The sequence below is a fragment of the Leuciscus leuciscus genome (genome assembly GCF_965113295.1).
Source record: "Leuciscus leuciscus genome assembly, chromosome: 6".
Classification (NCBI taxonomy): domain Eukaryota; kingdom Metazoa; phylum Chordata; class Actinopteri; order Cypriniformes; family Leuciscidae; genus Leuciscus; species Leuciscus leuciscus.
In genome coordinates, this window is record NC_138730.1 from 24056401 (window position 1) to 24070358 (window position 13958).

The 13958-nt window shown below is 35.7% G+C and overlaps 1 protein-coding gene across 2 annotated transcripts; it reads right to left on the bottom strand.

The window, feature by feature from the left end:
- Window positions 1–476: 476 nt before the first annotated feature.
- On the bottom strand, window positions 477–12559 carry septin2 (septin 2). Of its 2 annotated transcripts, XM_082171887.1 has the most exons (13): window positions 12449–12559; window positions 11331–11372; window positions 11051–11165; window positions 8291–8377; window positions 7971–8094; window positions 5525–5659; window positions 5276–5393; window positions 5096–5197; window positions 3977–4122; window positions 3653–3736; window positions 2069–2129; window positions 1865–1956; window positions 477–1570 (listed from the first exon to the last, which is right to left on the bottom strand). In XM_082171887.1, the coding sequence occupies exons 2-12, from the start codon at window positions 11352–11354 to the stop codon at window positions 1891–1893; spliced, it is 1062 nt and encodes a 353-aa protein (XP_082028013.1). In that variant the 5' UTR covers window positions 11355–11372; window positions 12449–12559; the 3' UTR covers window positions 477–1570; window positions 1865–1890. The 2 variants fall into 2 exon arrangements, with proteins under 2 accessions (XP_082028013.1, XP_082028014.1); XM_082171888.1 differs by lacking the exons at window positions 477–1570; window positions 1865–1956 and adding an exon at window positions 1985–2006 and having other exon boundaries at window positions 2037–2129.
- Window positions 12560–13958: the final 1399 nt, after the last annotated feature.

Sequence of the window (13958 nt, forward strand, 5' to 3'; positions counted from 1 at the left end):
CACAATAGCATTACTAAATAGTTCCTGTTATCAGACTGTTGAGCATGAAAATGCTCAAAGATTTTATTTTAATTATGCTCAGATATTCTTTATTTTTAAGAAATGCTCAAACATCCTTTGTTTTTACATACGATAAAATTATATTCCAATGGTTCTGGATCTTGTAGCATCTGTGTTCTGTTTCTCAATCTGTCACGATACTGTCCTCGAGCCCATTAATCCATGTACTGTTAATAGGTCAGGCCTCTCACATTTACACTTTCAATATTACATAACCTAATTTGATGCGGAAAGAATGATTTTACTTAGAATAACTTCATTGGTACAATGATTTGTTTCACGACCTCTAGTGGCCATCGAGAGTTACTGTTTTATAATTAGGCCACCATTTTGACAAGTCCTTTATGACCTTCCTACTATAATCACCAGCAAATTGATATCTGAACAACCAAAAAAAAAAAAAAAAAAAAGTAAAGTAAACCACAAAAACTGTTTAATACAAAATGTTATTACAAGATTATAGACAATAATGGTTTAATAGAAAGTTTTCAAGTGAAACTGGAATGTGGGCAACTGCCGTTTTCATGGCCAAATATGGAAAGTAAAGCTCAACTGTTTATGTTTGCTTTTGTGTAACAGATATAAACCCACATTTCAGATATAACTTCATTGTAACATTTGAATAAGAAATTATTTATGATATAGAAATTTGCTTTAACCACAGGAATAAGATACAAGTTTTAGCCATAGATCCCAAAAGAAGGTAAAAACTTGGCATGCATCAATGTCAGAGCACAACAGCATATTTCAATGTATCCAAATGTCCACCAAGGAAATTTTACATTGCACTCATACCAGATCAATGTCTGACAGTAAATACATGACCGTCTTCACTCAGGTACAAACAGAAATAAGCAAAATGAGCATTAACATCAGAGAAAAACTTAATCTCCTTCATTAGATGGCATAGGGAATGAATCATGGGTCACAGTATAATGTTTTGCATCTGTTAAGGGACCATTTCGACTGAACAGCAAATATATTTCAAGACTTCATGCAGGGATGAGAGAAAAACCTCCTGAATAGGAACAGCAATCTCTCTGTCAATACTTACAAACAGTATAAAATGATTTCTCCAAAAACATGGTGCAACAAATGCCACTGTGACACTCAAATTCAACAGCTGCTTGTATTTTCACAGTGTTGTTTAGCTAGACAGGATAAAGTGTTCTGGAGCTACACTACTAAAGCTGCTCTTCAGTAGAATTTGGCTCTTGTAACAGAAGAAAAACATACTTTTATCTTAATTACTGATGGTTGTTCTTCATTTTTGGTTACTGGAACAGGGAAAAAAAAATTTGAATATTAGCAACAGTATTTGAATGATAAAAAAAACGTTAACACTGCTTAAAAAATTTGGGGGAAAACCCTCATACAAGATTGAAAGAAACTAAGAAAATGGCAAGCAAGATGAGCTAAGGATCAGTCTCTCCTCTTTCTCCACATTTAACAACACTTCCTCTTCTCGTTCTGTGTCTGAATGGGTCAAGCTCGAATCACAAGTCGGCATCTATAAGAAATACAAACAAAAACAATCTCCCTAATTGCATATTTAATACCAAAAATAAATAGCCAATTTTTTCTAAAACATAAGTGACTCAATATTAAATTATATTTCAAATTATGAAAAAAACAAACATAGATTTGCATAAAAATACATTTACAAAATATTACATTTTTACAAAGTTAAAGAGTCTAAAAGGCAAAAATATCAAATATAACATCAAATGTTGAAGTGCCGCTCAGATTTTTTGCCATGGCTTACTTGCTTGCTTTAACGTCTGTGTTTGTAATGTGCTCTTACCGTGTTTCTCTCAGGTGTGGGCCGTCTCATTCATCTCCCTGCTTCTGCATCTGCGCCTGCATCTTAGCGATCATCTCCTGCATCCGCCTCAGCTGAGAGAGACACACACACACACACACACACACACCAACACAATCACACACTGAGCTTCACACTCAAGCAGTTGTTTAACAAGTTCAGCTTGTTTGGTTTGAGAGACTGTACCTCAGCCTCCTTCTCCTGCAAGATTATATCCTTGTCCATTTCCTCTGGCTCCGGACCCTTCCTGCAAAACACAAAGCAGGTGTGAGGGGACGCACACACAGCTGTACTGAGCAGTGAAGTTTAATAAATGATCATTTATGACACAGATCTCACAATTACTTTATTCTGTTGGCAAAACAAAACATCTAGGGCTGTCAAATGTTGAAAAATTATAATTGAAATAAATGCCATGTAGCTTAAATCAATTATTCAGAATATCGTTAAATATAAAATAAATTGAGATAATTATACTTTTTATAGATTATAGATATTAAATTATTGTAGCAGGCATATAATTATACTTATGTGTATATATATATAAATATATATATATATATATATATATATGTGTGTGTGTGTGTGTGTGTGTGTGTGTGTGTGTGTGTGTGTGTACACATACATACACATACATATATAAATATAATAATATACACGTTATATAAATATAAACTTTCATGTTAGAATTGATTAATCGTGTGTGTATATATTAATATAAATACACACATATGCATGTATACATAAGAAATATTTGCATACATAATTTATATTATATATAGATATAAATATTTTATATGTAAATAAATTCTTATATATATATATATATATATATATATATATATATATATCACACGATTAATCAATGTACAATTCAATTCAATTCAAGTAAGAATAAAAAATTATATATAATCTTATAGTGATAATAAAAAAATATATATTTGATATGCCTGACAAAAATGTAATACATCTCTTATCTCACAAAAAAGTCTGGCATTTAAAATTTAAGTGCTCTGATGATAGGAAATTAAGGGGCAGTAATTGTTTCTTTTTGCTAATTTTGTAAAAACAAATATATATATATATATATATATATATATATATAAAATTTGAATTGACAGCCATTGAAATTACACAGCAGATTTACATTGTGATTGAACAAAAACTGAATTAGTAAACCACCAGCAGTGTTTTGCGATGCAGAGCTTAGGTAAGAAGGAAAAGACAAACCCAAGTTAGTAGTGCAAGCGTGTAACAAGCTGAGCAGAAAGTTACTTTGTGAGTATTTGTGTGAGCGAGAGTGAAACAGTGTTTTAGCAGTGCTAGGGTCAGGCTGAAGGACAGGTGGAGCTGTGACTGAGCTCCCAGCAGTACCTCCCCCTCCTATCCTCTGATGAACACAGATCCCACAGCTTGCTGCAGATCCATGAGACTAAGTCAACACAGCACACATTAAAACTCAAGATTTCATCTCTCTAGAGTCCATGGAAGACAGTTTATTCAGCTTAAACCAAAGCTGCTCTTCTCCTTTTATTTTTGCCATCTGCTGACTGCTTATGTGTGTCTTTAGCAAAAATGAGAAGTGACTATGTAAAGTTGTGCTATTTCAATACATCTGCTTAGTCCTGCCAGTGTTGTGATATTCAAATAATCTGACTACACTCACAAAGCTCTGCTTTTTTATGGAGGTTGAGGGAGGAGGTGGGGAAAGACAGGCAGAGCAGTACGTACGCAGGCGACAGAGGCAGAATGTAACCATGGGAGGACAACCTGCCGCCTCGTTTGAGGCGCTCCGAGCGGAAGTTCTCATAGTGAAGGTCCTGAGTGACTTCCTGCAGGTCCTGCATGTGGGTGCTGCACAGATGCCAATAACCATCATTAGACAATAACAACAGTGACTGAGGATAAAGTACATGATCTTAGAGGACAGAAGTACAGTCCATTTAATGTTTAAAGGTACAACTTTTTTTTTCTTTAGCATTAAGTTTTGTCGACCGAGTGATTGACTCCAAGCTTTCTCACAACCTCATTTTCATTTGTGTAATATCAAGAATTTTAGAACATTAAACAGAAAATAACTTCTAAGTTATTCACATTAGCATGGTGCGAAGTTTAAGGAAGTCGTTGTGTTCTGGGTTTTCCACCTCCACCACGCCCCATGGATACAAACGCCCTCTCACTTTCTTCCCTTTAGCCTCAATCTGCTGGTTGGATCCCACCACGGCAAACGGTATACTGGCCTACAACAGAAAGACCACAGGAAACTTATGACAGAATGCGGCCTTGCTTGGATGCTTAGTTCGGTTTCCTACTCTTCAGGAGAAGAGTAAAAAAAGATGATAAAAAAAATCCTTTTCTCACCCTCATCTTGGTCTAAACTTGCTTGACTTGTGTTCTTCTAGTAAATCTTTTTCAACATTTAGTCTGTTCTTCACATAAATCTACAATACGACTTGGAATATAGTAAACAAATCATATGGACCACTTTTATGATATGCTATCATTCATTGTTTTGGGGCAGCAAGTTATTTATTTATTTATTAAAGTCTTATGCTCACCAAGGCTACATTTATCACAACAATACAATTTAAACAGTAATACTGTGAAATATTATTACAATTTAAAATAACTTTTCTATTTTAATATAGTTTAAAACAAATGTATTCCTGTGATGGTAAAGCTGAATTTTCAGCATCTTTTTCTTGAGGCTTCAGTGTCACATGATCCTTCAGAAATCATTCTAATATACTGATTTGCTTCTCAAGAAACATTTATGATTATCAATGTTGAAAACAGTTGTGCTGCTTAATATTTTTGTGAAATCTGTTATACATTTTTATATTATTTTTTTATTTGATGAATAGGAAGTTCAAAAGAACAGCATTTTTTTGTTGTAATATAAATCTTTTTTGAACACTGTTGTCTTTACAGTCACGTTTGATTGATTTAATGTGTATTTGTTGAATAAAAGTATTAATTTCCTTAAAAAAAAATCTTGACCCCAAACTTTTGAATGGTAGTGTATTCATGGTGCTTTTGTGTTTTAGGAAGTTTGAAACCAGTAAAAAAAATAATAATAATACATTTATGCTTCTGTGTTCTATATGAAAAACACTCAAGTTTGTCATCATATTCTCACCTTATTTTGTTATAATTTTAAAGTTTGGCTAAACAGTCTCTTTAAACTAAATGAGAAAAATAAGACCCACATACCTTGAGAATCCTGGTCTGCTCTTTGAAATCTTCATCCTCATCGGACTCGGCATCAGGGAGGTGATAGATCTTAATGCCGTGCTCATCAATTTCATCCAGAATCTAGAGCACGTAAAGAGATGCATATAGCCAACAAGACTTGTGATCAATCCATGTTTGAAAAGAAATCTGAATGCTTACTCTGCGCTTGAGTCTCTCTCTCTCCCTCAGCGTCAGTGTATCTGCTTTAGCAATAACAGGAACAACATTCACTTTGTTGTGAATGGCCTTCATGAATTGGACATCTAGAGGCTTCAGTCTACAAAATTGGAACATGAGACAAGGAAATCAGCCATTTAAACCCAGACAAGAACTATGCGAACACTTAAACCTACAACAGTGGAAGCTGTCATAAAAAGTGTCTCAGCTGAGTTAAATATAAGATCTCACCCGTGACCCAGAGGGGAAATGAAGTAAAAGCAGCAGTGCACACGGTTGTCCACAATGTGCCTGCGGTTGAGTCCGCTCTCGTCATGTAGGTAGCGTTCAAACTGGTCATCGATGTATGCGATGATGGTGTTGAAACTTCCCAGGAAAAGACAGAGCATCTCTTTAAACACTTACAGAGAGTTATTTTACAAGCAACAGAAACATTTAAGGAGTTTGTCAAATATAGATTTAAAAAGCTCCATCCAAATAATAAATTAAAAAAGTGCAGAACAAACTGTATGAATGATCAGGGATCTTCAACTTTAACCACTTGTTTTTAATGTTGGGATCCTTCTGAAGGATATACAGAGCAGCGAGGGCCACATGCAGTCAGCAACAGCACATGGTTTTCCCACATTTTACTCTTATTTTTTCTCTTGTTTAGAAATGATAGCATCTATCCTGCTTTCTCCTTATTACCACGTTGTGATTGGGTGGGCCATTTCTCATCACCCAATAGGTATCAGTAAATGTTATTCTAAATATTTTTTGCAGCTTGTTGTACATAAATGCCCTTTACCGGGGGGAAGTTTTGAGCTCTGAATTCTACATTGTTTTCATCGCTCATCTCAAAAGTTCAAGGCAAATTTGATTCCTCATGATATAACCCCTTAAAAGAGTCTCAAACTGAAAAGTATAAGAGTGCAACAATCAGGATCCGAAAGTAAAACATCCTATTCAAAATCCCCAAGAAAAACTACTTAAATATTAGTTCATATTCTATGAACATAATCAACAATAAATAAATAGTTTTTTATATTTTTCAAATGTATCCATGGTATTTAATTTGATTATGTCATTGCAATGCATCAAGAGATTAAAGTTCTTTCCCGATGCTGTATATCAATTCAAAAAACACAAAGAATGGACTTGCTAACTATATAAACAGTAAAATTAACGTACCAACTATGATTTAAACAACAGTTCAAATAAAAGTTTGACAAGTGTGTATAAATACTTTTTTTAAATCCCTATGGGGAAAAATGAATGGGAAAAATACTTCTGGAACCAAGGCCTCTGAAAAAGTGCTCTGGGCACTGTTGCACTCTATGACATCTATGTAAAAACAATGAGACATGAAAAATGCACAAGGGCTTCAAGAAAAAAAGGCTAAAGCAATTTTAACATGCACTGTAGAGATATATTCTATGACTCTGGTCTGGTACAAAACCAGGGCATTAAAATGTCAATTTTCACTTGTATAATAGTTATGTGACGGCATACATTTCCTTTTTCAGACATGAGCACTTGAATATCCTCTCTTTGCTGTTTTTGTGCTCAAGTGGGTCAGGGAGCAGTCAGGAAGAGGTCACACATGTTTCCTGTCTCACCACTTCCACACTAGCAGAACAGCATTCCCAGAGCTCAAAAAAAAAAAAAAAAAGGAAAAAGAAAACACCTCTTCCTCCATTCCTCTCTCTAGTCTTTGTGTCTCCTACCAAATACCGTCTCCAATTACACCATCAAGTATCTCTTGTCAACCAAAGTTCTCTCAAAGAGAAAGTTCACCCAAAATAAATCCCTAATCTATTCAACCTCACACCATTCCAGATGTTTAAAACACAAAAGAGGATTTAAATAAAACAATCCAACATCTCTGTGAATACACTACTGTTCAAAAGATTTGTTTCAGTAAGATTTTTTTTTAAAGTCATTTATAATTGTATTCAGCAAGGCTGCATTAACTAAAAGTGACAGTAAGGACAATTATAATGTTACAAAAGATTTCCATTTCAAATAAATGCTGTTCTTTTAAACTTTAACAATTTTAACTTTTCCTGGAAAAAGTATCAAGTTTTCACAAAAATATTAAGCAGCACAACCATTTTCAACATTGATAATAATAATAAATGTTTCTTGAGCTGCAAATCAGCATATTAGAATGATTTCTGAAGGATCATGTGACACTGAAGACTGGAGTAATGCTGGAGTACAGCTTTACCATCATAGGAATATTTTTATATTGTAATAATATTTTGCATTATTACTGTTTTACTGTATTTTAATCAAATAAATGCATCCTTGATGAGAATCAGAGACTTCATTAAAAAAAATATATATATCTTACCGACCCCAAACTTTTGAATGTTAGCGCACATATAAATGCGAGTAAATGGACACCAAAGGTCCAAAAAGCACATACAGCCATCGTGACTAATCACTACGAGCTCAGTGAATATATCACTGTCTTCTGAAACAAAACACTAGGTGCGTGTGTAAGAAAAATATCAACCATTCTCTTGCATTACATGGACTTTTTCATTTTTCATTTTTGGGTGAATTGTCCCTTTTCAAAAAAAAGAGCATTAAATGGGAAATCATGCCAAAACCACACAACATACACAGAATGTATGATGACTGTATTTGTGCTGCGCGTATTTTTAATGACCATCAAAGCAATTCTCACCAGTCCTGGCTGTTGATGGCGTCACCATATCCAGGCGTGTCGACCACAGTGAGACGCAGCTTCACTCCGCGCTCCTCGATCTCCACCGTTGAGGCCTCGATCTGCACCGTGCGCTCAATTTTCTCTGTACAACAAGAGCACATGTAAAAGATACATCAGACAAGGCAAAAAAAAAAAACAAGGCTGAGGTCCAACCTTCTGTGCAAAACTGCCTCATAAATATCAGGCCACTATTTTTACACTTCCCCATTATAATGTTTAAAAACCTGAACAATGTTTAGTAACGTCTGATGTAATTTCATCAGTGTTGAAACTCTCACCTGCAGCACCAGGAATGACCCTCTCCGGGTAGAGATCAGTGAGGAACAAGCTGTTGATAAGCGTGGACTTCCCCAAACCCGACTCACCTGAAAACAGAAGAATGAAGAAACATTAACTCATCATATCAACTATAAAAACACTTTGACAGGCAGATTGTGTTTCTCTACGCAACTAACTGCAATCATCAGGGGCCTCATTTATAACCGTTGCGTACGCACTACGCACAAAACAGGCGTGCGCCACTTCCAACGCATAAATTGTGATTTCTAAAAACAAACTTGACGGAAAAATTTGCGCACCTGCACGCAAATTCTGAAATTCTACAAATATTTTGGAGACGGAGCAGTTTGGCGACACCGATGGTGAGCCGAGGGACTGACGGCAGATGAAGAAAAACCACTTAAAATCTTCTTTATGAATCCTAATCATAAATACAGTGCATGTTTACAATAACAGTTTAAATAAATAAAAGAATGATTTTAACTATGTTTTACCTCTGATATACACATTTAGATTAAATATGCAATTCTCATTAATGGAGTTAAGCACTTAAATTACATGAAATCATTACCGAGAAGTTACAAAAAAAATTGTATTCTAATAAATAGAAATATTTGTAGTAGATGCAATGGTTTTGAACACTTTTCCTGTGCATTCTGTTTTTTAATGTTTTAACTACAACGAGGATTGCTATGGCTATTTCGGGGTGGAGACTCATGTGCGCACAATCTTCCGCTGAATGGGATTTATAAAGGGGATTCTGCGCAGGTTCTAACGCACGCATGGTTTAATAAGTCTGAATATTTTTGGCCGTACGCACGCCATTTTTGGCTTTCGGGCACTCGTACACTTTTAGTAAGGATCCTACGCACCGTTTTATAAATAAGACCCCAGATCCTCAAGTCAGTGTTTTTGTTCTCTACGTCTCAGTCAAGCTGTCTTCCATCATTTGCTGAAGCTGTGCAGCAGTGAAAGGGCTCGCGGCTGAGGTTCTGCATTCCTCTGTGATTTATTTTAAGACGATGGGATGACTGTACAATGGGCTCTGCTGAGCGGGCTCCCGGCCACCCTCCCCCCACAGCAGATCTCATGTGTGTGTCAACATCTGTACACATACACACTCACAGGGCTGATGGGAGTGTCCAATCGCCTTAAAAAAAAACTACGACTCATCAGTGCTGTGCTGCTGCCAAAGACTTTTGTTCCCACAGTCACTTTCACTACACAATAACAATTACACTAAAATATAACGTTTTCCTTCTAAACATGGAAGCTAGAGCAGCTTTACTCACTGATGTTTCTAGAATGAGACATTTCCCCATATGTTCACATACAGAGTTGTATTAATGCTGTCTTCATGTGCTATCGGAAATGTTTCTTACTTCCCACTTCTGAAGTCGTGATTATGAGCTTGTCACGTTCAAGTGCTTTGTTGTCAGATAGAACAGGAATCATGGAGGTCACCAGGTTTATTGTTGCCTATTTATTGGGGAAATCTTATTAAAGCCGAAATGATGTTTAGCGCCCCCGTTTGCTGACAACCATATTAACATTTACCACACTATTTAGATTGCACACGATTCTTGAACTTCTGTCAAATACAGGCTATTTTTGCTGTGTATTCAAGGCTCAATGCTAAGGATTTTTTTTTTCCTGACCCATTTTACTTACTCTGCCAAAATTTCACTGGCCCCACCAAAAAATATAAATAAATTAATAAATAAATAATAAATGTTATTATTGTTTTAACCCATGTATTATTGTATTCTAATAAATAAGCCACCAACATTTTTGACACCAGTGAAATTTCACAACTCTTGTTTTTAATTTCAATACCACAGCAAAAACTACTATAAAGGTCAAACATCTACTATAAAGGTCAAACATCTACTATAAAGGTCAAACATCATTGCAGAATGCAGACAAGTGAATAGTGACTTTCGTTACGATTCAGCACTGGGCCAATCGGGCAAGTGGCAATTTTACAAGTGGTCTTTTACGCTGACCCCGGCCCATCGGGCAGCCCTTATTGTCGAGCCCTGGTATACAATATGCTTCAAATTGTTATTCAAGTATGTACTACTTTAATAAAAAGACAAGCTGCTGTAGCTGTTGTGGGAAAACTAATAAAGCACACCAGTCACAGCAGCAATCGTTCTCCCCTCTGCCATGTTTAAACTCAACTCTGCCCAACTCAGAAATCCAGGTATCAAAATGATCTCAGAATTTCCCAGTATTAAATACGAGTTGAGAGGGTGTTCATGTCTCGTTTCCGAATAGGAATCTCGTATTTACGATAATTCTAATAGCATGTGAAAGCAGCATAAGCTGTAGGTTTTACATTATTATTGGCAAGAAAAAGAAAAACTTGGTTTCTCATGGTTAGGATATAAATAACATCAAGATAAAAATGCTGTACAGCCTACAGAGTCTTCAAAATACAAACAGCATGAGCAAAAGGTTTAGACTAATTGTTTTGGAGAGATTCATATTTTTTACACAGTAGAAGATAGAAAAAATCTACTTAATTCAAGTAAAAGTGAATTTGTTCTTAACATGAGTCACTATATTATGGTTGACATAACAAAATTAATTCGTAATATTTAGCGAAGAGAAATTATGTAGATGGCTTTTCATATAATTAAATTTGTATTTTCATTTTATGAAAAAAAAAGTTGTTCAAAAGTCTCATTGGTGTATATTGGTAATATTTCCAAGTTTATCAGACAAATTCAAAACATCACATCGATGCTACTTACCCACCACCATGAGAGTGAACTCAAAGCCCTTTTTCACCGATTTCCGGTGTACCTGGTTTGGCAAATTCGCGAACCCCACATACCCAGGAGTCTCTGGGTTTGTAAACTGTCCCTGCTGATCACAAGAGAACAGAACAATCGATGAAGACGCTCATTTCAAAAGTCTTACTACACGGCTCACTAAAATACTCGATTCTCTCAAAACCATTTCTTTGCACGTCAACTCCACATAAAACCCAAACCCTGTGCAACATCCACCCGTCAGCTCTCATTTCCTTACCTTCAGTTTTTCAGCTTGAGACATTTTGAGCTTGAACCAAACCTGCAAAAATAATATCTTTTGAAACCAGGCTTATTTACAATATGGACATCATATGAGAGAACAAATTTAAGTGTTAAAAAAATGGACCATCTTTATGTCGCAGAACGAGTTGAACCTACATGTACGAGAAAGCCGTCGATAAAGTGAAAAGTTTCACAGCTCTACAGGAACAGGAAGTCAGTTCCTGTCTGCGAGCATCAGTCTCACCACAAACCTGCACCAGCCATTTTACATTAACCAGTAAGAGCACTAAAAGCAAGGACTTGTTTACTCATTTTAATTCAAATAAAGAAAGTATATTGTATTTTTGTTGAATGCAGTGAAAGAAATAAATAAACTCATGGGGTCTTTGAAAAAGTTATGGGCCTTTGAGTTTGAATATTATTGTGGTGGTCTTGGGAGTCAAAAGGGCTGAGCATCACTGATTTAGACGTAGCCTACTTTATGATTATCCTTGTTGAGATATAGAGGTTGAGATACGTTTGGGACTCAAACATGATGAAATGCTCCAGGCATGATGATAAGAACTCGAGGGCAGACAGAGACCATATAAATCAATATAAATCAAATGTGCAGAGTAAAGTTAGACATTGATGATGATACGATTTAGAGATAAAACGATTATTTGTTCTGTACTCTGAACAGTGTACTCTTTTTATAATAATTCGCAGACGTACATTATAAAAACATGAAAGGGTTAGGACTGATATAATGCAATCAATGTGTCTTATTCGTACAGTACAGCTCTTTTTAAAGTAACGTTACATGTTTAAAGTAGCTTTACAAGTACCAACAGTAAGCAAATAGAAAACGACTGGCAAGGAAAAACATAACGTGTGAATCTGTAATGCATAACAAAGTGCGTTTTGTTGTCGTGGGATGATGAAGGATTGTGGTGGTTTGATCTCTTTCTCGCGCACTAGTGACGATGACACACCTCTGATAACGGAGCTCATTCACAGAGGTTAAGAGTGAGTGACACGCTAATCTTCAGAGAAGCAAAAGTCCCGCATCGGATAAAATCTGCCCTGTGATCTGAGACACAGAAATAAAGTGAATGAAATAATTAGATATACCTTTCAGGCGCGGAAAATCTTAAATTTGGTACTGCAGGGGGTTGAGGAGTCGAACAGCCCAAATTCCTGAGATTCCGGAACTCTCTCTGACGCCGCCAGCAAAAGCAAAAGTGTGAAGTAAGAAACTGTAAATTCTCATTGCTACAAAATAAAAGTCCCATTGCTACAAAATAAAAGTCCCATCACAGATGAATGTAAATGTTGTTTACAGTCTCAGAATGTATGCACAAACCCGTCCCATTTAAATTGCTATCAAAATCGGGCTATTACAGTTTCTGTGTGTTTGATTTCTTCCTCTTCCAGATTTCATTATATGGAGGATTTTTAATATGGAGTAAAAAAAAAGAAAAGAAAAGGTTTTAGCTCTAAATTTTGTTTTAAATATATAAAAAGTTTTTTAACAACTGTTTCTCCAACAGAACATTTATTTCAGTAAATTCTCTGGATGTAAATTCTCTGGATTTCATATTGTAAATTTTTATTTCATAATTCAATATCCAGGGATGGATTATGATTGCAAAGGCAATTATCTCCAAAGGCCACTCAATTTGATTCCACTTTATTCCTGATGTCAGAATTATATGAAAAAGTGGCTACATTTTTGTCTTTGTATGCTGTGTGGTTCAGGAGACATGAAAATCTGCATTTTTCACCACTAGCGCTGACATCACTTCAAGATGGCCGCCAAACAAACCCCATGGGACATTTAGTTGACCTCGGCAACATCAAAAATTCTTACCTAGACACCATTAGGGTCCCAAAAAAACAGGTTACAAAAAAAAAAAGCCAAACGGGTACATGGGAACCTATTTCTCCTGCTAGACTAATAGTGCTGATGAATGTGATCCTGATGGCGCAAAGGACTTACTTAAAGATCTACCACAGTTGGAGCAAGGAAAAAGAAAAGCTTTGGATGATACAATTACACATGGAGAATTAACAGAAGCAGTAGTTGTCTATGGGTATAAATTATTCTAATTTGTGTGTCATGTCAATAGATCAAGAAAAAGCATTCAATCTTTTTAAGGTGTTAAAGAGTTTTGGAATTGGTGATCAATTTATTTCAAATGTTAAATTGTTATATTCTGATGTATCAGTGCTAATTAAGGTTGGTGGAGTAATAAGTGTCCCAGTAACAGTCACAAGAGGTATTAGACAGGGTTGTCCTCCTTCTGGACAATTATATCGTCTTGTAATTGAGTGTTTGTGTAAGTTAAGGAGAGATCTGGGTGGTTTTTCAGTTGCAGGTGTAAAGGAAACTTTTAAAATGTATACTGTTTTTTTGCTTATGTCGATGATAACTGTTTGTATTTTAGGACAAAATGATGTAACAGCTTTGGAAACAAGCATTAAGCAATATGAGATGGCTTCCTCAGCTAAAGTTAACTGGGAGAAAAGTGAGAGATTTATCATTGGCCGGTGGAGAGACACCGGACCTCCGAAACTTCCAGGATGACATAAGTGTAGGTTTTGTAGTGTTGAAGAAACTATGGAACATTTTGTTCTTAAG